The 26,981-nt window shown below is 40.4% G+C and overlaps 1 protein-coding gene across 2 annotated transcripts; it reads left to right on the plus strand.

The window, feature by feature from the left end:
• The first annotated feature begins 130 nt into the window (after window positions 1–130).
• Window positions 131–26,981, plus strand: LOC146960727 (protein NLRC3-like). 2 transcript variants are annotated; one of them, XM_085772115.1, is made up of 12 exons: window positions 131–208; window positions 805–902; window positions 7,378–7,418; window positions 8,641–8,743; window positions 8,879–9,066; window positions 21,653–21,729; window positions 21,861–22,062; window positions 22,215–24,018; window positions 24,106–24,279; window positions 24,458–24,631; window positions 24,718–24,764; window positions 26,316–26,981. In XM_085772115.1, exons 4-12 carry the CDS (start codon window positions 8,655–8,657, stop codon window positions 26,840–26,842), a joined length of 3,282 nt encoding a protein of 1,093 aa, XP_085628241.1. In that variant the 5' UTR covers window positions 131–208; window positions 805–902; window positions 7,378–7,418; window positions 8,641–8,654; the 3' UTR covers window positions 26,843–26,981. The 2 variants fall into 2 exon arrangements, with proteins under 2 accessions (XP_085628241.1, XP_085628240.1); XM_085772114.1 differs by lacking the exons at window positions 131–208; window positions 805–902; window positions 7,378–7,418; window positions 8,641–8,743; window positions 8,879–9,066 and having other exon boundaries at window positions 21,643–21,729.

Raw genomic sequence — 26,981 nt, forward strand, 5'->3', positions numbered from 1 at the left:
AATATGACAGATTTTCCACAACACTCTCAAGGTTCTCTTGGCACAGACTGTGTTCTGTCCACAGGTTGGACCAGCTAAGTCAACACTGTCATGTTTATTTTATGCTTGGACTTTAGAGTTTTGAGGTTGTGACTCGTCCTCTGCTCAGACAAACAGGCACCAGGACTGACGAAGGAGAACCAGCAGCTTCTCTAATGTTTTAGAGACAGTAAGTAACATTTGTGCCTAAAAAAAGGAGGTCGGTGGAAGGCAGGGTAACGTGTTTATTATACACAAGAACAATTGTTTCTATAGACCAGATGTGTTGATTATGTTTAGGCTTTATACTTGCAAAGGCTTCACTCATAATAATTAACCTTTGTCATTTCAATCTGAAGTTTACTTCACCATTCTGCTGTGACACATACAATATGGGTCGACAATAGACAATAATACAATAGAGAGAACTGAATAATCTTACAGAAAATATTAAAGAAAATTGTGTGGGGAAGTGGGAAAAAAATAATTGAAATAAGGTCTGTAGGATTTTCCTAGAAAAAACTAAATACAGACTTATATGAAAAAAAAACCTTCTTAATCATCACCTATGGACTATGGACTACTCGTGTGTTGGTAACTGTCTGCAGAGCCACGTATTTGCACCTCATTTAGCCTATACGTCTATATATACTGTAGCTAACATTCGTATATAACAGTAAATGTTTGGTTTGCACCATCTAGTGGACAGACATTAACTACATCTCCAAAGATTGTGTCTCTGCCACAAATTATACGTGGTTTTGACGTCACTGATGTTTTTTCCAGACAGGTGCCCTCATGAGGGTGTAACTCACACAAACACCAGCCAGACGAAGGAGAATGAGCAGCTTCTTTTCATCCAAATGTTTCCTCTACACATGAAGGTGGAAAGCTTCTGAAAGTCAACCTGAAGTGGTTTTAGGTGAGAATCCTACCTGAGAAATCTGTAAATGCCTGAACAGGATCACTGGTCACATTGTGATGTATAATTATCTGACTGGAAATTATAAATAATTATTGATGATGATTAGCTGGTTTAGGATTTCTGTTTTTATTTGGTGCTTGCTGCTATAAATATCCTCAAGTCTTGATGAAGAATGATTTCAGGTTAAGCTGCATGCTTTATTTTAAGTGAATCTGACGCAGAACAAGCAGCAGTTTGAGTTGATCTGAGCTCACATGATCACAGAACAATGTAAGAACTAGTCTGAGAGCTTGAGTGAACTTGTCTGAGGTGCATTTTAACAACAACCAAATACCTGCAAGGATTAAAAGAGAGAGAAAGAGATTCAAACCCATGGCCACTGCATCTATTCATGTATAATTAAAATCACACAACACATTTACGTAAAAAATGTCTTTGAAGGAAAAGTAGAGGTTTAAAATCAGATACTCAAATGACATCATGATGGCCTCCGACTCCAACAAATGCACAATCCTGGTTCTACTCGATTTGAGTGCAGCGTTCGACACGGTAGATCACGGCATCCTTGTGGACAGGCTGAGAGACTGGGTGGGAATATCAGGGACTGCCCTAAATTGGTTTAGGTCCTATTTGTCCGACAGGTCTTTCTCTGTAGTTGTTGGCCCGCACAAGTCAGAGTCGGTCCCCTTTTCTTGTGGTGTTCCCCAGGGTTCGGTTTTGGGGCCCATCCTATTTTCATTGTATATGCTGCCTCTCAGGGAAATCATCTCAAAATTCGATGGCATCTCATATCATATGTATGCAGATGACCACCAGTTATATGTTTACTATGACCCTGACAGCACAGAACTGATTACTTCTCTGCAGGACTGTTTTACCAACACAGTCTCACCCCTTTGCGTCAAACGGTTGACGCTTGGTCAAGGCCCCTTACGTCAATATACTGACGTGGAGGGGGTACCCTCGAGGTCGTTTCTCGACGAATAGGGCCACTCATAGACTTGAATGCGAATCCCTCATCGTCGGATTTTGCAGTTCTCACTCCCAGTGCGTCAACAGCCTGACGAACGGTCACTGTCCCTCATCGTCACATTTTTTTTTTTTTTTTTTCTCAAAAAACTTTATTGAAAGTGACCAGCACATACAAATGCAAATACCATACAATACGTTGTTGCTGGTGTAAACATCAACACAACACCGAGAGAACAAAACATTAACAAAGAGATGAGAGGTGAAGGAAAAAAAAGAAAAAAAAGGAGAGAGAGAGAAAAATAAAAATAATATTAGCAGCAATAAAAGTAAATAAATAGTAATAAAATAAAGAGGTGCGAGAATAAGTTATCAGATTACGTAAATACCTTAAAAGAACAGCATACACTCAGAGTTTTGATTGCTTTTTTGTTTTGTGAGGGGGAAATTGTTGAAATATACTGTTCCATTTCTTTCATAAACACAGTGAAGTTAGGTTTTTTGCTTGTGAATTTACATTTGTGAATGTGAAATTTAGCTAACAGTAAAATCAGATCAATAAGAAAAAAAGCATCCTCATTTTTACAGCTGTGTTCATAACAACCAAATAAAACATTTTTATAGTATAAGACAAGGTCTGGGAAAATACAGGCAGCTATAAATCTATTAATCTCATTCCACAGATCATGAGTAAATTCACAGTACCAAAATAAATGAGAACATGTTTCAGGAAGAGCTTCACAGAAGGAGCATTTTACATCAATATCATTCTTCAATTTTTGTAAGAAATGCTTGACTGGATAGAATCTATGTATCAGTTTAAATGAAACTTCCTTTACCTTATTAGTTAGAAGAAACTTTTGTGGTAACGACCAAACTTTTTTCCAGTTAATATTACTAACAAAATTGCTCCAGTAAAATGTTGCTGCAGGAGCAGAAACCAAATCCCCCTGAAACAGGGCTCTTACCTTGGAATTCATACGTTTATTAAAAGAAAAGCAAAATTTACCTAATGGGGTTTCTAATGGATCAGAAGGTGACAACGACAAGGGTGGAGAGTGGTTAGCATTCTTAAATAATATACACAGACCAGATGGGATTGCATCAAAGATTACAGCGAATTCTTTTGGAGTTACAGGTAAATTATAACGGGCGAGAAATTCAGAGTAACTGTACAAAAATCCCCTACAATTAAACAATTGACTCACTAAAATAATCCCGTTGTTGAACCATTTATCATAAAATAGTGACTTATTCTTGTACAAGATATTACAGTTATTCCAAATATAGCATTTATGTGGGGAAAAATTATGTTTGTAAATCAGCGCCCACGCTAAAAGTACCTGCTGATGAAAGTTGGACAGTTTAAGTGGGATTTTTTGAATATTATAATTACAAAGCAGAATGAACTTAAGGCCACCCAAATGGGAAAAGACATGATGAGAGATAAAGTTCCAGATAGAGGTTGGATTTTTTTAGATATTGTTTAATCCAGTTTATCTTAAATGTATTATTAAGAGAGCTGAAGTCTATAAAATTTAGTCCACCTTTGTCATATTCATTTAAAACAACAGATTTTCGCATGTAGTGTGTTTTGTTTTTCCATAAGAAGTTGCTGACGATCCTATCAATAGATTTACATATGGAATTATTAACATACAATGATTGAGCAGCATAGGTGAGCCTAAGATGGCGCTCTAATCACCCGCGTTTGGACGAGCTCCGCAAACCTAACTGTTTTTTAAAAGTGTAAAGTGCGAACAGACGAACTACCTTAATTGATAACGACTGTATCTTCACTCGGATACTTCTGGAGAATGTCGAAATCCAAAACGAAAACTTCTGAGAAAAGAAAAAGTGATGCTTTGAAGATGCTAGCGAGCACTGCTAACTATCCTAGCAAGCTTGCTACGCCCACGCCTCCCGCTCCTGACGGGCTAACTGGAGCCAAGAATACACTCATTGACACCATGCATGACTACTTCGATGCGAACAACGACCAAGTACAGGTATCACTCATGGAAGAAGAGTTTCCACCTCTACCCATTACACCGTCGAAGCCTCCTGCAGTTAAACAGAGAAGAGTTGAAGACACGGACACGGCTGCCATCCTGTCCCAGTTCTCCTCTCTCTCGCAACTGATAAACAACAGAGCGGACGCCCTGGAAAAGATGGTTAGTGGCAACTCAAGAGTGATTGCAGAGGTATATTTCGGCTTTTCTGACTAAGAGGGTCTCTCAAGCTTTAAGTCTGACAGACTCTGAGTCTGAAAAGCCGAAATAGACAAAACACATTTCCAAAAGTCGTACAGTTCTGATTTCGTAATATATGGTTCGGGGGCCCAAGACGAACGCGTAGATGTGTGTTTGGTCCTGATTGAGCCATTACTTTTCGAGAGGCGGGGCTTCAAACAGTCGCATTCCTCTGTATCCTTGAGGCCGCCGTTTCCATAGAAACCGACCAAATCACTTGAAACTTGGCCTGTGGACTCATGGTGAGGCCCTTATCCATCACCCCGAGACCCAACTCTGTGGGAGCATGGGAAAGCCAAGTGGCCCCCCGGGGCCCCCTGGGGCCCCTAGAGCAACGGGACCAAAATATTCTGATAGAGGACTCTCTGATATACAACCTATTAATATTTCATGATGATAACTTAAAGCGTGTATGTTTTGTTGAGAAAAAGCAGGAATGGCTGGATTCACTTTGATGTTTGACCCCTGTGACCTTTGACACTTACCAATTGGCTTTATGCACAGCTCCCCTACTTCCTGATCGTACACCAGCTCCTTTAGCTAAAAATTCAGCCTGATAGGCCAAAGCATCTGGAAGCTATTAAAGAATTGCATTTCTCCTTTAATATGAGGTCAGAGAAAGGAGCATTGCTTTTTGGCTATTTGTGACCCTTCTGAATGTCACAGAGCTCTGAATCTTTTGCACACACAATCTACTAGACATTCTGGACCACATATTTAAAAGCTCATCTTCCTGCATCAAAGTCTTGGTGTTTTATTCAAGGAAACGGGGTCAAAAAGGTCACAGATCAGCGACCTTTGACACTTGTGAAGGTCGCACGGGTTTGAAATTGCACATGGTGGATGGCCTTAGGCCCCGGACAAATGCATGAAACTTTCAGCCTTATAACCCCAAGGATGTAGACGTTATTAGACAAAAGGCTTCTAAATCTAGGCTTTGAAGGCCGAGAAACGAGCCTGGACGGTCAGCTGTGACCCTTCTGGACGTCCGACAGGTCTGAAATTCTACAGAAACTTTGTCCCTAGTGCTCTGAACAAAATCAAATCAAAATCTCAGCTTCCCGCATCAAAGTCTTAGTGATTTATTCAAGGAAACAGGGTCAAAAAGGTTAAATTTAACACTAATCAGTGACCTCTGACCCTTGAATTCATAATAATGTTTTTCAGATAAAAAATAAAATGTCACTCATTTCACTCATTGAATTAAAAATTACAATAAATGTGATGTGATGTGGACCAGAAAGATGCTGGTGAAAATTATGAAAAAAAAGAAAAAAAGAAAGAAGTCAAGCCAACTTTTATGCACTTTATTGTTGAATTTTAACAATATAGCACTCTTTTTTTATTCAATGTTGAAAACAAAAAAGATGTTAAGACCTTTTAAGAAAATAATATAAGCTCAATTTGTTTTATTTTTTCATTTGCTGGTAACAGCAAGCTCAACCAATCAGACACGTCGCTGATAAATATGAGGATTATGGGTAATGTAGTGCTTCTCTGTGATATGACATTGGAAACAAAGCGTGTTTTCTTAAAATAAAGTTGATATTACACAGAGCTTTTGGACTCAGCAGAAGCACATAATATTGTTACACAGTCTTCCTTGGATGGTTACAGCGTTATGGCTAATAATCAGATCTTGCTTCAGAATATTGATTAAACAGAGCAGCTTTTTGAACGCGGAAGTGGTCTTCACCTGTAGAATCCACAACCCCCCCCCTCCTGGTCTGACGCAGCTTCCGACAAGGACGTAATTTATTTATTTATTGATTGATTGATTATTCTGCACCAAACACCATGATCACTAAATAAATAAATAAATAACCGAAAGGACGTCCTTGCCGAAAGCTACGTCAGACACAGCTCTCTGCAGAGAGAGAGAGAGAGAGAGCTGACGTGTAGCTCACCTGCGGCTCACCTGCAGCTGTCAGAGGAGCCTCGCTAGTTCTCTCTCTCGCCTGCACTTTGTTTAAAAGTTCAACATGTGAAGATCTAACTACCATCTGCACACCAGTCAGTTGAGCCAGTGGACGTGGCTGGTGTAGGCTCGCTATTTTATACTGTAACGGCAAGAAAAAAATAATCGTCCTCAATTGCTGATTGTCTGATAGTGTGTGTACATTTGTCGGGCTGATCTTCCATCATGGACTGCGCTGCATACTGATCATCACCCCGTCACCCTGTCTGTCACAGCTACAGCTATGGTCTAACTTCAGCTTACTCCCCTGTCCCTCCTCTCTCTTTCTGCCCGTTCTAACTCCATCTGACGAAGTTCAGCATCATATTCAGGTTCATAAAGGCTCTGTGCTCTGTGCTAAAACAATCTGTCATAGTAAAAACTTGTCGTATGTGCAGCATCGTGACCTCATACATTGTCCGTCACGAAGAGAAATTTTCTGGCATGTCAGAAATTTGTCGGGAGGACGACTCGTCTTTAGGACGTCGGGACGTGACGCAGAGCCTCACTAACCATACGTCCCGATTATGCTCACGACCCCGCGATCCCACTACGATTATGCAAATTAGGCTGCGACTCGTCTGGGACAAGAAAATTGTGGCAAAATCGTGCAGTGTAAGCCCGCCTTTAGCGACCTTGCACTGGCTCCCGGTAAAATTCAGAATTCAATATAAAATCCTCACCCTCACATACAGTACAGAGCCCTCAACGGCCAGGCCCCTCCATACTTAGCAGATCTCCTCTCTCTTCACCACCCCATGAGGTCACTGCGTTCCGCTGGAAGCCTACTACTCAGTGTTCCACACAGCAGACTGAAAACTAGAGGTGATAGGGCTTTTCAGTCTGCTGCGCCAAAATGGTGGAACTCTCTCCCTTTAGTGTTAAGAGCTGCTTCTTCTGCTGACACTTTTAAAAAACAATTAAAAACATATCTGTTTAGGCAGGCATTTGAATGAGTCCGGGGGTTTGTATTGGGTCGCTGTAAAATGTGGTGCTGCTTTTGTTGTTATACTTGTGTACCGTTGGTATGATGTTTGTGTTTTTATGTATCTTGTGAAGCACTTTCTGAGTCTTCTCTGTGAGAAGTGCTATATGAATAAATTTTACTTACTTACTTACTTACACCATCTGTTGATATTGAGGTTGTGTTGATTCTCTAAAGTTATGAGGATGTGACTCGTCTTCAGCTTAAACACAGACCCCGGACTGGCGAGGAAAATGAGAAGCCTCTTCTCTCCAAATGTTTCTACTTGAAGGTGGAAAGTGTCTGTGAGTCGACCTGAGGTGAGTTCAGCAGGTGAGAATCCTCCCTGAGAAATCTGCCTGCTGCGCAGCATCACACTCTGTTGTTTGACGGGACAGTAGAAACATTTCTGGATGATCTGATGAATGATTCAGTTTTTTATTGAAGAGTTGTATTCTTTGGTTTCCCTCTGAGTTAAGGCAGAGTGATTTGAGAAGGATTTTCATGTTTTACTGTTGGGAGTTGTTTGATTTTAACCTGAGCTCAGTGATCAGTGAAGCGTTCAAGGTCAGAACTGGTTGGACAGTTTGAATCAACTTGGCTGAGGTTTAATACAAACACATAACAATCTTGTGACTCAGATACACAGACATAATGTGACTGAAAGGTCATTTCCATGATCTATGTGTCCGGTTCAATGATTATTTTTGTACAAATGGATTTTACGAAGAATAGTGTGAAGTAGTAACATTCAATAGTTTGCATTACAATGTGGTTAAAGTAATTGTTAAAAGTGAATGGCACACACAGTAAGACACCAGCTGCACAGAAGTTTGGTGGTACAATGGATTTTTGTCTTGTCAGTGACAGTTACAGGTTGAAACATTTTCAGTGGCATGAAGTGCATGAAGGAGCATTTCACAGATCATATTGTCCAAAACTTTGAGGACTTTAATTCTCAAAAGTTGTTAAAGTTTTGGAAACAAACCCTTGCAATTCAATTAATACATTTTGAAAAAAAATTATGTCAAAAAAGTTACTATGGGGTAAATGTCCTCTTATTGTGTCAGTTAATACATGTTGGTAGTGCTATAGTAAGAGAAATAGTTTGTACATCAGTCCATGATGGTTCTCAATCATCCAGGTCATTTTATTCTAGTGGTTTGTACATCAATTTGTTGGACAGGAGAGGGACGTGTAGATTCCCAAATATAACTTTTTTTCCTCTTTTTTTGGCCTAAAAGGTCACAGGACGTAATTGTTGCAGCCATTAAAGATTTTTGTGCAAGTATCCGTGTGCGGGGGAGTCTGTATATTTGGTGGTGCTATTCTGAAATTAACAAAAACTGAAAAGGATTTAGAGGAAATTTAATGAGGTGTTACATTGCATTATGTAAATAAAAAAACCAAACAAAAAATAAATGTTGGCCACTATACCACTTTCATGGTGCTAATAAATACATTTTGGTGGTGCTAGAGTGAAATTTGTAAAAAAAAAAAAAAGTTATGAAACCTTTTGAAAATCGGTTGTTGTTGTGATGTGTTGTGTGTGAAGGTGTGGGCTCTGCTATGAATCAGTGTGAGGACAGAGAGGAGGGAGCTCCTCCTTCTAAAACCACTCTGTGGGGGGAACATGAGAGCCAGACCGAAGCTCAGAGGTAACTCACACTCACTGTCACAAAACTAGTAATCAGGTATAATAACTTATAATCAACTATTAACCACCAACCACTGATTAATTAACTGATTAAATTAAGTTAAAATCTAAATCTTTATTTACTGTTTTATATCAGGATGCACCTGCAAAGACCAGACCCTCCTGAACCCAGCTGTGTCTCAATGAAGAGTGACAGGTCTATGGATCATCCTATCTTCTTTAAAGGTGGACAGCCTGCTGAACCCAGCTGTGTGTCCATGAAGAGTGACAGGTCTATGGATCATCCTATCTTCTTTAAAGGTGGACAGCCTGCTGAACCCAGCTGTGTGTCCATGAAGAGTGACAGGTCTATGGATCATCCTATCTTCTTTAAAAGTGGACAACACTCTTTTGATGAGTAAGATTTGAAAACTCAACTTTGTTAAAATTGGACTTTTAAAAGACCAAACATGTCTTGGTCCAAAGCTTCATTATCTGTTTTTGGACGGGACAACCTTCTTAGTTAGCTGCTGATGTCTTTTGTTCGTTTGTTGAAAGTGTTTGTTTTCCAGGGGGAAAACTTCTCTTTGTACTACTGTTTTCAACAAATTTGACCAGCAAAACTTCACTGCTAATGTCAATGAGTTCTGATTAATTGCTTGATGAGTGTAAATGCACATTTTAATTGGATCACTTTATTCCACGTCCATGTAAACAGTGAAGTTGGAATTTTACGATCAGAATGATGACAATCAGATTGTAGAAAAAATGCACATGTAAACGTGGCTACTGTTGGAGTTGAAAGTCTGCAGTCCTTAGTTGACTGAGCAATGATATGAATCCAAAGTGATCTGTGATCTTAACTTCCACTTATGAGGACATTCAAACTTTAAATTTGTCAGCCAAGCCAGACTTGTTCACACCTTTGAACTGGGCCTTGGCTTCATGTGTGGTTGACCATACAGTAGCTGTGTCAGCTCAGAGGTTTTGCAAAGGGTGTTGACTGGTTTCTCTCCCACGTGTAATGGGTAGAAAGAAGTTAACAATCACTTCCCCAAAAGGTGTCAGGGACCTGGCAATCCGATGCTCTGCTGCCAAGGACTTTTGACACTGTAAAGTCGTTCATGGATTGTCTGTCAGGGATCTGTTCCACTAAATTTTGACTCATAGAATCAGCACTTTTACACCGTTTTAGTCATTGCAGCTGTGTTTCTAAATTGAAACTTTTTTGGCCACTATTCAGTTACTGTGGTGTTACTTTATGCAGAGGCCATTTTTGGCAATTTCCGCCTGTCTTTGTATCACTGCATTAAAGCTTTATAACTACAGAAGTACTAATCCCACAACTATGGTTTATGGCTTAAATGAAAGACAACCTTTGTCCCTTCACATATATATCTATAAAATATTGAATTGAGTCATTCCATAAAAAATTGAGCTTCTGAAAATACAATTTTTTTTGGAAAAAAAAAACGAGTTCGACATTTTTGGTGATATTTCAAAATCCTAATTATAAAACAGGTTGAATTTTACATATATGGTTCACACACTCCCTGTCCACATATGTACCAAATTTTCGGTTGATATGTAAAACTACTGAGGCACTATAGAGTTTTTCCAAACAGTGTCCCTTGGCGATGTCCAGTGTGCCAAACCTGTCCAAAATTGTCCAATTTGGCTAAAATGCACACTGCAAGATTTTAGTGAGATTTTTTTTTCCAACAGATAACCTATTGGGGCTAATCACAAACTTGATGGCTTTTAGGAACACCAGTTACATAAGTAAAATGCCATTTGAAAATTTAATTTAGGAGGATGAATATTTAGTGTCCAAAACCCATCCAAACGTGAATTTGACCTATTTTCGCCTGTATTATATTGTTATTTTCCTTTATAACTCCAGAAGTAAACATCCCACAACCACCAGTGATGGCTTAAACTTTTTGTGGAGACTTGTATTGCTTACTTGGTGACACTAGGGGGAGAGGCAACCAAAGGAACCAGCTGGATGTAGGCTTAAGATTTGCCCAATCCGGGATCATTATATATCAGGTGACACCTTAGAGTCTCTTCTTTTTGACGAAAAACATGTCACCCCCGTGACTTTGATTGACAGGCCACCAGACCTGTGCGACGCGGGTGCGCAGTCTGACGGAGAATGACTTTAGCATTAGCACTGCGGGGAAACGTGACAACACTATGGATTATCTGGTCACAATGGATAAAATCAAACCAGGCAGTATTGTTGAGGATATCTTCAGCTTTAAAGCAGTACTAAAGAACTTTCAGTTTTGGTTGAGTTTGGCGGTGCCAGTGGCCCAAAGCGGTAGTGTTTTGCCTGAAGGAAGACTCCATTTCCCATGAGCACTAGCTAGTGTTGTAGTACTCGAGAATGGTCTTGGTCTCGAGACCGGTCTCGAGACTGCATTTTCAAGGTCTTGGTCTCGCCTCGGTCTCGACTGCATTTTTACTCGGTCTTGTCTCGGTCTCGGTCGAGCTGGTCTTGGGATTTTTTGTCAAGACCAGCCGAGACCACAGCTGCTGTGATTTTTTTTTTAAACCGCAAGAACTTCCCGAATTAAAATGAAACAATACGGTATTTTATTTTGAAAGTGTTTACGCTGCCACCTACGTGTCAGAGAGGAGAAAAAGAGGGAGAAAGGAAGGTACTGGCTGTGGCAGAGATGCCGTCAAAGTCATCAATCATTCAATTTTATTATTCAGCCTACATTTATCTATCTTTTCGTTCCAGGGGACGGTAAAAGTTTGACGTCGCCCCAGCCACCAGCGAATGTCGCTTTATGTTACACTCGGCGGAGCGTCTTTTTTTCCCAGTTAATTTAAGCTGTAGCTACACACACACACACATAAAGATAAGCTGTCTGATGACAAAAGATCAGCCGAATATTGACCGTTTCAATCAAAAGTCGTGTGTGAGATGTGAGAGAGAGAGAGGGGGGGGCGTGGGGGGGAGAGAGAGAGAGAGAGCGAGAGAGAAAGAAAGAGAGAGAGAGAGAGAGACTTGAATCATTTTGAGAAAAATGACAACAACAAAAAAATCATGTAGGCTACAGTATTTTTTTTTTTTTCCATCAGAGAATCACCTTTCAAGTGTTGTTCTTCATACATTGGTTGTAAGAGCACCATTGCTGCTTTTGAAAGCACCATGTAAAAAGGGTTAAGTACTTCTGCAAGGCTGCGTGGCTTTACCAACAGTTTGAAATACATTTATTTTTCAATATGACAAATAGACTATAATTATTTTGTTTGGTCTCGGTCTTGGACTTGGTCTCGCCCCTCCACGGTCTTGGTCTTGTCTTGGTCTCGGCCCCTCAAAGTCTTGGTCTTGTCTTGGTCTCGGCCCCTCAAAGTCTTGGTCTTGTCTTGGTCTTGGTATACTCTGGTCTCGGCCTTGTCTTCGTCTCGGGTTAGGTGGTCTTGACTACAACACTAGCACTAGCGCGTAGCGCCGTAAACATCCTGATCTCCCGGTGCATGGAAATTAACAGAAGACGTCCAGACTAAGTTTCTGTTACCAGCGGATCATTTCACAGTAAACACACATACACAATCCGACGGAAAGGTGCCGCATTGCCTGCTCATCGTGACTCGCAAAAGTGAAAGTGAAACTTAAGTGAGAGCCGGGTTCCTAAAGTTGCTTAGTGCCAGTGAAGGCGATACAGACCCCCTCAGGCCATGACAGAGGTGTCATTCAACCTGTTATAAGTCGATGTACCATCACAAAAGTTATGAAAATATTATATGAAGGTTGAAAAGTTCCTTAGTGTTGGTTTAAGAAGAGGGTAAGCTTGTAATTTTATTCAGTGTTTTAGTGGGTCTTTGACTGATGAATGTCCGTATTTTTCGGCACTCGAAAATGACTTCCAGGTTTGTTTGTGTTCAGTGAGAAGGCTTGTTTAAAACTTTGATGGGATAAAAACCGTATTTTTGTTCTTTGCTTTTGTTTATATGACAGTATACGATTTTTTGGTGGTGAAAGAAGAGGTGTATGTACAGATGGTACATATGTTTAAATCACCTTCATTGTTGACGTGACGTCGCTTGTGGGCTGCCGTAGTCTGATATTGTCTGAGACATTTTCATAGCCTGACAAGCCAGACTATATCATTAAAATGTATAGTGTGGCAACGACCGGTAGACCTCGGCTCAATCCAGGGGGCGGGATGAAGGCTGTCTTTCAAACTGCCTCTGCACGCAATAGGGTAGCGCTACGACTAATCAGAGCAAAGAGCAGGATGACGTTAGCCTGACAAGCCAATTAAAGTGAAATTCCGGCATAAGTGTAAACCATGGTCAAACACACCGTAACACCGAGTTAGACCCCCCCTCGAGAGATCATTTGCCCGACCGCTACATTCACGAGATCCACCAACTTCAGCAAATACCGCAATATCGCCACACACGGCGCTCTCCGGATCCACTGTCTGACCGCAACCAAAACGCCACCATTTGCCCAAAATAATGCTCAGAACTGCACCAAATGTCATCAATAGTACACACAGGGTCCCAGCACGTAGTACGAGTTGTCAAACATCTGCTAGCTTTGCCTGTTTTCTTTAGCAAGGAGATGCAACTCAACTCACCTACTTCTCCTCCTGGAGCGGCTTGTTGGTGAGGAAGCCCTGACGAGTCGATCACCGAGTGCACCGGAGTTCCGCAGCTCTTAAAAATGCTCATTTGCGCCTATATCGTGGCCAGCACTCGATAATAATAGTTATAAAGTGATATGCAAGATAAAAAAAAACAAAACTCTGATTGTATTTCCATGAGGTAATTGTTGATTGAGCTGCGGAACTCCGGTGCACTCGGTGATCGATGTGGTATATTGATGTGTTGATGAAAAGAAGGGATCACCGCCGACACGTCTTCATTTGTATTTAAAAAGAAGTTTATTAACAAGTAGAAGAACAGTGTACAAAAAATGCCGAATCCTGAAGCATCCCTGGTGCCAAAGTGAGATCTTCCTCCCAATGGCTCAACACCATGATCATATATACTTTCTAACTCCAAAACTCCACCTTCTCCCAACATAAGGATATAGCTTACCATAATAGGCATTAAGTGTTCAACATTGCATAACATGAACAATTCCTGTAAGTGTTTAACATACACAGTTCATGTCTTGCGTCTATGGACATGAGACAGGATCTAGCCTATAGAGTTTTACGACCTTGCATTCATACTCCGGACAAGTCTAACATAAACTTAAGCAAGGCTCTCACAGGAAAAATGTGAACAACAGGAAAGATATTCTCCTAGGGTACATTTCACAAGAGCCACTCACTATCTAATCTATTACTGTTAACTAAACACCTAATGCAACATCTTTATATCTATAAATGTATGTGCGTCTTTCTCTCTTATAACATCTACCTTCGATTTGTTTACTTCTAAGCAAAACATATCCATGAAGCAGAGCACCAATTCACACTTTCCTTCAATTCTCAAAAAAAGGCACACATACAAAAAATAAACATAATACATGATGTTAAAGCTAAAAGTTCAGGTGAATAATACACTACATATTCCCCCCTTCGAGGCTCGTAGAGTCTCGACGCATAAAAGATATCATACACTTTAATGATTATCATAATGAAACTAACAGATACATATATACTGTATATATTGCTAACAACAAAACAATAATTAGCAATAAAACAATTTGTGGAGTGTGAGAGCGAAAACCTGCCAGGCAGCCAATCTTCCTTGAAGTTTCCATCAAACAATCAAGACAGGAAATTCTCTCACGGTCCCTCTGCCTTAGGCAACCACATTTTTGTACTCCAGACCAATCAAAAATAAAGAATTCTTAAAGCTTATATGAAATAACACAAGTAGATACATATGAAGACCTCAGACAAATAAAATCAAACAATATCCAATTTCAGGCTGGTCAACCCATCGGATCCTCCATTGGACCTATCCCTGCCTAACATTACTCTTCCTAAACGTCAAAAAGAAAAGAAAACATCTGAGGTTTCAATATATCCACATACTAGCAAAAACATATCATGGACAATGGCAAACTTACATACATGAAAACATGAAAACATAAAATCACATTATCAAGACACTGCAGCTCCTTCGCAGCGTCCGGTTCCCATTGTAGGCTTCATCAGTTCACGTTCAGTCCATTCTTCATTGTCCACAATCAGATACATCTTTTCAGGAACTCAGGGTCCCTGAAGAATCACTCTTATGGTTGTCTTCTTCCAATATCATTCTAAGAGGACAGAAAACACACAGCAGTATTTTTTGCAACAAACAACAAATACAAATTAAAACATCAAACGCACATAAACACATCACACTTAAATCCCTATTGTTACAAAATCTTTTTTTCTTTTATTTTATCCACAGACTCTCATCCATTATCTAAGAATGTTCAATCTAGAAGTCCTCATATATGACTTCTCTAGACAAAAACTTGGCAAAAACCTTGCAAAAAATTTTTTTGACAAAACTTGGTTAACTTGGCAAGTGACTGAGCATCCACCTGGTTATAACCCAATCAATCTATTTAAACAAGCAAATAAAATTCATACTATAACCTCCCCCCTTGCAACATGGGCCAACCCATGTGCTTCTTGAATCGTCAGACCTAAGAGGTCTAAGAGCACTATTATCAATCCTTCATGATTCTCCAAAGACCAATAGAATCTTAAGTGTCACCTCTGTCTAACCACAAGAACAGCTTCCTGTTTGTAATTATCTCAACTTTCTAAGGTAACCACACAACTTCATATTGTGTAAATTAAGCGCTTTGGATATACTGTATGTTGCTGCAATGAGTGTAGTAAGCTTGCTAAATTTCAAATTTTTCCTTGTATTATTTAATTATACATTTTACACTGGAACTTTAAGAGGCAGCAGCCTCACACGTTGGCTCAAATTGGGCCACTGACCTGAGTGAGTAGTGGATCCCACACTTGTACTGGAGACACACAATTTTCTTACCATGTCATGTTCTGTCCTATTTCATTTTTTTTTATGAGAAAGCCAGTTTTGTGGATAATTAATGTATTTTTTTTTCAACAGTAAACCAACTAATCAACATTTACCAACACAATACTAAAACCACTACATGCTAGAAAGATTTGTTATGCAGGCCTACGTTTCATTTTATTACACTATGGCAATAACAATAATTCTTAACTGTATGAAGGAAAAGATGGAGAATGAAAACAACAACTGTTTAGACTTCAGAAATTATACTCATACTGTACTACATGTTACTGCCAAAGCAGTGCAATTTTACTGTCTTTACTTTAGCATCTGATGCATGTCAGTTTGGTCAATAAATGCTAAACTACAACTTATGAATTCTAAGAGGTTTCATTACTATCAACAAAAATCAAAACAATACAACACATGAGTGTTGAGGAGTGGCTGTTCAACACTGCAACATTAACCTCATTCAGACAAGTATAAGTCAAAATATGTCCTTATCCTGATGTTGATATTTTACCCTGCACTTCCTAAATGTTTACATCATGTTTTAATAATATGCCAGCCAATGCAATGGACAGTTGAGACGTAGAAGGAGAACAAATTAACTGGTTTTAATGCTAGTGTCATCACAGAACACAAAGCATCTCTTCCCAAAAGAACAGATAGATGTATGCTCCTGATTTTTCTAACAGAGATCTATTTGTTTTTGTAAAAGGTCTCCCTAAAATCCTAGCTCCGGACCCCTAAAAGGATTCACTGGTCCCCAGAATGTCATTGGCTGACCTCTAAAGCCTCCTCTTGGGATTCCTCTGGAGTTTCCTCTTTTTCTGTTACATGAACGAGACAAATGACCAACTAGTCCACAATTATAACACACTTCAGGGACTTGTTGAAAATTTGGATTGAAATTTCCTCTTGTTCTCCCTAAATGTCCTCGACCTCTTCCTCTCCATACCTGCTGCTGACCAAAGGTTGGCTGTGAATTAGGAAAAATTGATAAAGGCTGTGGTGCCGGACACTGAAACTGATTTGACTGTAGTTGTGGCTGTTGCTGTGGCTGTGGCTGTGGCTGTGGCATGAACTGATTTGTCTCAGGCTGGTTCTGCATAACTACTTGCTTCTCCTCCTTCTTATTATCCACCAATTGAATTTGATTGAGCTTTCTGAAGATCTCCTGATCTTGCTCCTTCTGTTCATGCTCTTTCTTTCTATACAGCTCTACTTGGTGTGCTATGTGATCTGTATAAACACTCTTTGTCATGCTCCCTAAGCCAACCACTTCTGCTAACTTGCTCCTCACTGACAGGGGCAACCCCTTCTGAATCTTAGCTCGCAAGACTGATTGTTCCAGCTGACTCTCCTCTGGATCATTCCCTGTAACATTTCTCCATAACTGATAGGCTCGACACATAGGATCTCGGATTTTCTTCTTGTCCTAATGATTCAACATGAATATTATCAGGGTGTACATTTGTTGGAAATGTATCTCTTAACGCTCTATACAGTCGACCTCTATTTGCTGCAAACAGCTCTGAATCATTCACAGTAGAACCCACATATCGATTATATCCAGCTTTCTGTAAAATCTCTTCCATGGCTGGTACCCCAATAATGTTTACCAGAAGTCTCTTAAAGTCTCCCATGGTAGGCTTCGTTCCCAACATAATCTCTTCCAACTTTAAAATCCAAGGATGTGCTCCATCCTGGAGAATGGGTAATTTCTCAAATAAATCTTGCATAACTGTATCATCCCAAGATTTATACACCAGATTCTGTCCTCTGATAACCACTGGACAGATCTTATCAGACTTATCTTCGTTCCTTGGTGATTTTTGGGAGGCTTTTTTCAATAACTTTTTCTTTTGCATTTGCAAGTCCTGTAATTGTTCCTGTAACAATCTCCGGCCTTTTGGTGTGGTGTATTGGTCCAAATATTTAAGGCATTGATCTATACTTTTATCAATCCTACTTAAAGTTTGTCGTCTCTCTTCTTCTTCCCTAGAAACAGGATTTTTCTTGGCATGCCTTCTTGAAAATGAAGGATTCTCATTATCCATCTTTGACCCTCCTTTTCAAGCAACTGGAGAATGTCAAGCTCTATTTGTCTCTTCTCTTTATATATATTTTTTAAATATCTTTTATTGATTTTTTATTTATTTATTTTTATTATTTTATTTTTTCCGATCACCTTATATATGAACACCAGCAACTTTATTGTTTAAATTATATCTCTATTGAGAGTTTCTTCCACTAACCATGGATAATCAATTACTCTACTACACTAGTTCAACAGCAGTAACTACTTTTAGATTGTTTACATCTATTTTATCAATGTCATGGCTCCCATTTATTCTTGTGCTTAACTTTAACTTAACTTAACTAATTAAATATTATTTAGTTTATTTTTATTGATTAATTCATTTATAACCTCTGTATTGCCAAGGTCAGCAAAAGAAAGAGGAAACAAATAACTTCAAAGGAATTCAAAGTCTTATCAGATCTATCAAATTACAAAAGCTCAACATCAGTTAGCCTTGATTAATCAGTCAGTTGCCAAGTCTTCCTTCCAAATAACATACAATTTTGGGTTTTATGTATGTGAGCAAATGAATGCACTCTGTTAATCCAAACTACCAATCAAATTAAATGTGCAACCAAATGTACACACTTTCATTTAAAAGCAGGTATTCTATTACAAAGAGTTTGTGGATAAAATCACACTGGCCTTAATCACTGGCTACAGATGCATGCGCTGTCGTCCGCAAGCCTCAATCCTTGTGATCCAAGCCAGCTGTCCTCTGTCCTCCTCTAGACACACCTCTTAGGCTCTGGTCTCCTCCTTGAACTCTCGCTCCATGAAAGGAAGACAGACAAATAGTTCAGTGCTTTATAAAATCACAAGATGCACAAAACACATTCCTACTGCAAGTTTTTCCTTTCTTTCAAAAATTCTGTATTATAACTTTTGAACGTTATAATTTTATAAAAACATTCTCACTTCAAATAAGTGTTTTCCCAAAATTAATCAGGCTTTATCAAAAAATTCTCCACCACATAAAAAGTTCTTCTTCCAGGGTTCATAAGTTTCTTACAGATTTATTTTCCAAAGTCTTCTAAACAGATCTCTACCAAAAAATCCCCATAGAAAGCTCATAAATTCTATCAAACGTCCTTTAAAGTTCATTTAGACAAAATATCTTATCTCATAAATTCCTATTAATGTATATATTATCATTATTACTACTATTACTATTATTATTATGTTTCTCAAGTTCTATTACCTCTTATGCCTTATTCAACATAGAATCTATCACATTGGCCACATACATACAACAAAAATCAACAGACAACAAACACAGAACATTCAAATGTACCGGTAAGTGATCACATATGTCTCTACCTAATGGCTGAAGCTTCTTTCTTTCTAAATTTTAACTTCTTTTTAACTAGAAAACTATTTCAATTTCATTTTCTTCTTTTATCTTCTTTTTATCATTTAGGCTTACTCTTTATTGTCCTCTTTTAATCCTTCACTTAACTTCTATTTTCTTTCCTTGTTCTTATTCTTTATAATTTGTTACTTTTAAAATTTCCAAATTCCCCCCTGGGCCCAGGAGTTCTCTTCTTTCTTTACTCTTATTTAATTTTCCTTTAATCCAATTCCATTTAAAACCAATTCCTTTTAAAGCCAATTTTCACATAGCGACCAAAAACACATGTCTTACTATTTAGGTGTACAGGCTCCTCTACGTAACTCTTTATGTTTAGTAGTTAAAGGAAACTATATCTAACTCTTGCACTGTATCATACACATGTCTTACTGAGTAGATCACAGACGCCGTCACCAATTTTTGCTGCTTTTTAGTTCAACTCATGTTACTAACTCAAGCTTTTTACTCTTATTTCTTCTTCTCTTATTTTCCTATTTCTTCATTCTCTTATTTACTCTTACTCTTATCTGTAGGCCTGTTTTACTTCAAGTTTCCTATATTCTTCCTATATTCCTATTCTCTTCTTTATCCTTAGTTCTCTATTGTCCTAGGTTTCTTTTTTTTTTTCCTCTTGATTCTCTACTTCCCCCCTTTTTGCGTTGCCTGCAACACAAACAAAAACCAAAAACCCCCTAATTTAGATAAATTTAGAACGATAACCTTCTTCTAATCATCAGAACAACAATCACCCACACAAAGATCTTTAACGGTGTGACCCAGCAGCAGACAGCAGCTCCAACGAGCAAACCAGCACACAATATTGTGAAAAACTCACCCTTTTAATAAGCCGCGGACAGTGCGGAAGTCGGCTGGTCGAAGCTGAAGAAAAACGCTGAAAGGGCCACAAACACGCCCAAGTTCGTGACGCCAAAATTGTGGTATATTGATGTGTTGATGAAAAGAAGGGATCACCGCCGACACGTCTTCATTTGTATTTAAAAAGAAGTTTATTAACAAGTAGAAGAACAGTGTACAAAAAATGCCGCATCCTGAAGCATCCCTGGTGCCAAAGTGAGATCTTCCTCCCAATGGCTCAACACCATGATCATATATACTTTCTAACTCCAAAACTCCACCTTCTCCCAACATAAGGATATAGCTTACCATAATAGGCATTAAGTGTTCAACATTGCATAACATGAACAATTCCTGTAAGTGTTTAACATACACAGTTCATGTCTTGCGTCTATGGACATGAGACAGGATCTAGCCTATAGAGTTTTACGACCTTGCATTCATACTCCGGACAAGTCTAACATAAACTTAAGCAAGGCTCTCACAGGAAAAATGTGAACAACAGGAAAGATATTCTCCTAGGGTACATTTCACAAGAGCCACTCACTATCTAATCTATTACTGTTAACTAAACACCTAATGCAACATCTTTATATCTATAAATGTATGTGCGTCTTTCTCTCTTATAACATCTACCTTCGATTTGTTTACTTCTAAGCAAAACATATCCATGAAGCAGAGCACCAATTCACACTTTCCTTCAATTCTCAAAAAAAGGCACACATACAAAAAATAAACATAATACATGATGTTAAAGCTAAAAGTTCAGGTGAATAATACACTACATCGACTCGTCAGGGCTTCCTCACCAACGAGCGGCTCCCGGAGGAGAAGTAGGTGAGTTGAGTTGCATCTCCTTGCTAAAGAAAACAGGCAAAGCTAGCAGATGTTTGACAACTCGTACTACGTGCTGGGACCCTGTGTGTACTATTGATGACATTTGGTGCAGTTCTGAGCATTATTTTGGGCAAATGGTGGCGTTTTGGTTGCGGTCAGACAGTGGATCCGGAGAGCGCCGTGTGTGGCTGTTGGTGGATCTCGTGAATGTAGCGGTCGGGCAAATTGATCTCTCAAGGGGGGGGTCTAACTCGGTGTTACGGTGTGTTTGACCATGGTTTACACTTACGCCAGAATTTCACTTTAAATGTCGTCATCGCATTAAGCCCGCCCAACAACTCTCTAAACAGATGGAGCGCTGTGATTGGTGAACACAAACGGTGTTCGAGACTCAAAATGTTCCTATGGCTCGTTTCTAGACCCACCTATGGAGCAAATATATTTGCTGCAGCTAGGGTGCGTCTAGATTTCTAGGCTAACATTTTCAGTGACTGTGAAAAAACCGTAGCACCTAGAAACTTCTTTTTTTTTCTACATGTTGCCAAAAGTGTCCTTAAAATGTCTGTGTTGAAATCTTCATTACACCATGCCTACTTTCATTGTATAAAGGATGCCTTTCATGTGTTAATTAATTTGGGACGCCGGCGTCCCAACCACTAGGGGGCCTGCGCGAACAGGTTAACTTTGTGACTTCTGTGAACCATCCTTATTTCTTTATTTCTCTAGAGTGATGACTGAGTCGTCTGAGTCAGTTTCCATCCTCGCTTCATCAATGTTGGAATTTAAACTCATTTAGTAATTAATTTCCCTGTGATTTTGATCTTTTCTTTGCAGAGCTCAGCAGGAGATCTCAGAGGTCCAAACTAGTCAGTCTGCCCAGCAGCATCAACCAGACCTGGACTCGATATTTATGGTTTGTACATGTACAATCACACTGTTACTGTTTAAAAATCACAGATTTAATGTGGAAGGATTTGAGACTGACACGTGAATCACATGTGTTATTCAGTTTAAATTCAATGTTCATTTTATCATCTGTTCCAGCTGCTGGAGGAAAACATTGTCACTTTTGTGAAGAATGAGCTGAAGAGAATCCAGAGGGTTCTACAGCCTAAAATGGAGGATGAGGAGATTATGGACGTTGAGGATGAAGAGCAGAGGAGCAGCAGAGAGGCATTTCTGAAGATCACAGTGAACTTCCTGAGGAGAATGAAGCTGGAGGACCTGGCTGACTGTCTGCAGAAAAGTAAGAGCATTTCTCTAAACATTCAACATGATGGAGAAATGAGACATTTACTGACATGATAGGGGAAAATATGTTTGAAAGGAAATGTTTATACATAGTTATCATATCAGATATAATTGATTGATTATTTTATTTGTTGCTTGTTCATTTAGAAAGTCATGCTGCAGCTTGTCGACATAAGCTCAAATCCAACCTGAAGAAGAAGTTCCAGTGTGTGTTTGAGGTGATCTCTAAAGCAGGAAACCCAACTCTTCTGCACGAGGTCTACACAGAGCTCTACATCACAGAGGGAGGGACTGGAGAGGTCAATGATGAACATGAGGTCAGACAGATTGAAACAGCGTCCAGGAGACCAGACAGACCAGAAACAACCATCAGACAAGAAGATATCTTTAAAGCCTCACCTGGAAGAGATGAACCAATCAGAACAGTGATGACAAAGGGAGTGGCTGGCATTGGGAAAACAGTCTTAACACAGAAGTTCACTCTGGACTGGGCTGAAGACAAAGACAACCAGGACATACACTTCACATTTCCATTCACTTTCAGAGAGCTGAATGTGCTGAAAGAGAAAAAGTTCAGCTTGGTGGAACTTGTTCATCACTTCTTCTCTGAAACCAAAGAAGCAGGAATCTGCAGCTTTGATCAGTTCCAGGTCGTCTTTATCTTTGACGGTCTGGACGAGTGTCGACTTCCTCTGGACTTCCACAACACTGAGATCCTGACTGATGTGACAGAGTCCACCTCAGTCAACGTGCTGCTGACAAACCTCATCAGGGGGAAACTGCTTCCCTCTGCTCACCTCTGGATAACTACAAGACCTGCAGCAGCCAATCAGATCCCTCCTGAGTGTGTTGACTTGGTGACAGAAGTCAGAGGGTTCACTGACCCACAGAAGGAGCAGTACTTCAGGAAGAGGTTCAGAGATGAGGAGCAGTCCAGAGAGATCATCTCCCACATCAAGACCTCACGAAGCCTCCACATCATGTGCCACATCCCAGTCTTCTGCTGGATCACTGCTACAGTTCTGGAGGAGGTGTTGAAGACCAGAGGGGGAGGAGAGCTGCCCAAGACCCTGACTGAGATGTACATCCACTTCCTGGTGGTTCAGTCCAAAGTGAAGAAGATCAAGTATGATGGAGGAGCTGAGACAGATCCACCCTGGAGTCCAGAGAGCAGGAAGATGATTGAGTCTCTGGGAAAACTGGCTTTTGAACAACTGCAGAGAGGAAACCTGATCTTCGATGAATCAGACCTGACAGAGTGTGGCATCAATATCAGAGCAGCCTCAGTGTACTCAGGAGTGTTCACACAGATCTTTAGAGAGGAGAGCGGCCTGTACCAGAACAAGGTGTTCTGCTTCGTCCATCTGAGTGTTCAGGAGTTTCTGGCTGCTCTTCATGTTCATCTGACCTTCATAATGTATGGAATCAATCTGTTGTCAAAAGCACAATCAACCTATCGGTGGTTAATGGTGATTAGAGACAAACATGAACCAACACTCCTCTACCAAAGTGCTGTGGACGAGGCCTTACAGAGTCCAAATGGACACCTGGACTTGTTCCTTCGTTTCCTCCTGGGTCTTTCACTGGAGACTAATCAAACTCTTCTACGGGGCCTGATTTCAAAGACAGGAAGTAGCCCACAGACCAATCAGGAAGCAGTCCAATACATCAAGAAGAAGATCACTGAGAATCTGTCTCCAGAGAAAAGCATCAATCTGTTCCACTGTCTGAATGAACTGAATGATAGTTCTCTAGTGGAGGAGATCCAACAGTCCTTGAGATCAGGACGTCTCTCCACAGATGAACTGTCTCCTGCTCAATGGTCAGCTCTGGTCTTCATCTTACTGTCATCAGAGGAAGATCTGGATGTGTTTGACCTGAAGAAATACTCTGGTTCAGAGGAGGCTCTTATGAGGCTGCTGCCAGTGGTCAAAGCTTCAAACAAAGCTCTGTACGTAGATGCAAAACCTGTTATGTATGCTTAATATTTTACTTTTGGCAAAAGTTTTCTTGGTGTTAATTACTCTTCATTCTCCAGACTGAGTGGCTGTAACCTCTCCAAGAGAAGCTGTGAAGCTCTGTCCTCAGTCCTCAGCTCCTTGTCCTCTGGTCTGAGAGAACTGGACCTGAGTAACAACAACCTGCAGGATTCAGGAGTGAAGCTGTTGTCTGTTGGACTGACGAGTCCACACTGTAAACTGGAAACTCTCAAGTAAGGATCATGTTACATCATGCTACAAAGGCAACAACATTCAGTGTTGTGGCACTGCAATGTGTCCTTGAGCATCTGGATAGTAGTTGTAATGTGCATCTAATAGCCCTAATGCCTGGTTATGTAGGTGGTGGTGGCTTTCGTTTATTTCACAAAAAAATTGTGTTTATGTGTTCAGTCTGTCAGGTTGTCTGGTCACAGAAGAAGGCTGTTCTTCTCTGGCCTCAGCTCTGAGCTCCAACCCCTCCCATCTGAGAGAGCTGGACCTGAGCTACAATCATCCAGGAGACTCAGGAGTGAATCTTCTGTCTGCTGGACTAGAGGATCCACACTGGAGACTGGACACTCTCAGGTATGGACAGATGGACTCTGCTTAATTTTTCATGGTGGATGAGTGAAGGTGGATGAAGTTGATCTTAACTTTGTTTCCTCCTCCAGGGTGGATCATTGTGGACCTCAGAGACTGAGACCTAGTCTGAGGAAATGTGAGTTTGTTTTATGTTTGATTCATGACAACACAGCTGCACGTGTTACACTAGATTTTTATATTTTCCAGACGTACAAAGTCTGATTTCTCCAGAGTTTCATTCAGGATTCAGTTTTCGTTTGTGTCAGTGTGGCTGGAAAAATGTTAGAATCCAATCAATTTAAAATCCACAAACAACAAACCAATCACATTGATCCTATGAAACTAATCAATACTTCTGTCAGGACCACGATGTCAAAATAAAATGTATTTACTTGCACGAGTTTTATTTGGCGGTATGGTACTGTTCTGGGACCCCCTGTTCTTCCACGCGCTTGCGTGGAAAGCCTGAGGTAGGAAGAGCACACCTTCCTGCCCTTCATGAGCCATCATGAACGGCATAAGCAGAGAGCGCAGCAGCAAAGAAAACCCAAACAGAGCAGAGCAACCAACAAGATACAATGATGAGGTTCATGACAGATAACAGGAGGAGCTGAGGTGGAGGTGGGTTGCAAATAAGCCAGCTGAGGAAGCAGCAGAAGGAAGGTGACATCGGGCTAGAGCAGTTTAAATAGCGCGCTCTGAGTGCAATTCCCCAATAGGAAGCGGCCACGGGGAGTCAGCTGAGCCATCAGTTGATCTGCTCGGTGTTGACAGCTACGCTGTGCTGATTTAGAGCTTGACGTCATGGCCTGCCAGAACTAATGCTACGCTTGATATGTTATTAACAGTGGAGCCAACAGAAACCCTAATCACAACAGGATATAATTAATGTCACAAAGATGTTGAAAATATGATTAAAGTGATCAGAACACACACTGTTAAATACATGAACTGGTGTCAACATTGATCTCCCAATTTACAATTTCAAATCACCAATCAAAGTCATATTGATGAGCTTCATGATTAGATAGTCACATCCAGAATGTTGAGAAACTTGTGTGTAGCAGACGTCAGTTTGAGATTTGGGGCTCTAATTTCGTGGCGCAACGCAGGGTGGCGCAGCGCGGCGCAGTGGTAATTTCGTCCGGCAAAAGCCCGCCAGCTCCAACCACTCTCAGCACAAGGCAAAGTGCAGCCGGCGCAGTGGTAGTTTGGCTGACCGGCGCATAGTGTGCACACGTCACCAAGACCTCACAGGCAGGTTTCCACAGTTCCGGGCACATTTAAATGCAATAAAAAATCACAACGACCACTATTCAATGTTACGGAGCCCCCTAGGGGACAATGTAGCTATCTGAATCAGCACATAAATTAATATCTATATCAATTGTCCCGTCGCATCTGATGACTGTTGCGTGCATAATGGAAACTCGACCTGACTGAATTAACACAGATGAAACCAGGGACTGACTGGGACTAAAAAGCAGCTGCGGATGTCCCAAGAGCAGGACTGTGAGGGTGGATGACTGCATGTCGCTGCTGTGCTGACACTACGTACTGTGCCGTTGTGATGATCCGCTCTGTTTATTTATTTACCCAGAGGAACACAATTGTCAATGAAGCTGTTGATACAGTAGATGAACAGATGATAAACTGCAGCTGTGTTGTGTCTTGTTCTCTCCATCAGATGCCTGTGAACTGGAACTGGACATGAACACAGTGAACAAACAGCTCAAACTGTCTGACAACAACAGGAAGGTGACATATGTGACAGAGGATCAGTCATATCCTGATCATCCAGACAGATTTGACCACAGGCCTCAGCTGCTGTGTAGAAATGGTCTGACTGGTCGCTGTTACTGGGAGGTCGAATGGAGAGGACGGGTTCATATATCAGTGAGTTACAGAGGAATCAGAAAGAAAGGAGACAGAAAAGACTGTTTGTTTGGAAAAAATGATCAGTCCTGGAGTCTGATCTGCTCTGATGGTCGTTACTCTGCCTGTCACAGCAACAGACAAACATCCATATTCTCCTCCTCTGTCACTAACAGAGTAGCAGTGTATGTGGACTATCCTGCTGGCACTCTGTCCTTCTACAGTGTCTCCTCTGACAGACTGATCCACCTCCACACCTTCAACACCACATTCACTGAACCTCTGTATCCTGGGTTCTGGATCTGGTCTGATTCCTCAGTGTCTCTGTGTCGTCTGTAGGTCTCACTGTCTCTCCTGAGGACAGAAACTCTGCTGACTCCAGGTCAGATGCTGAAGTCAAAGTTGACTGTGTTCACTATCACACACTCTGTACTATGAAGCAGATCTCTATTAGACACACACACTAAATATTCATTTG

Source organism: Trachurus japonicus, unplaced genomic scaffold, assembly GCF_045865225.1.
Source record: "Trachurus japonicus isolate A0001 unplaced genomic scaffold, Traja_1.0 AP030063.1".
NCBI lineage: Eukaryota > Metazoa > Chordata > Actinopteri > Carangiformes > Carangidae > Trachurus > Trachurus japonicus.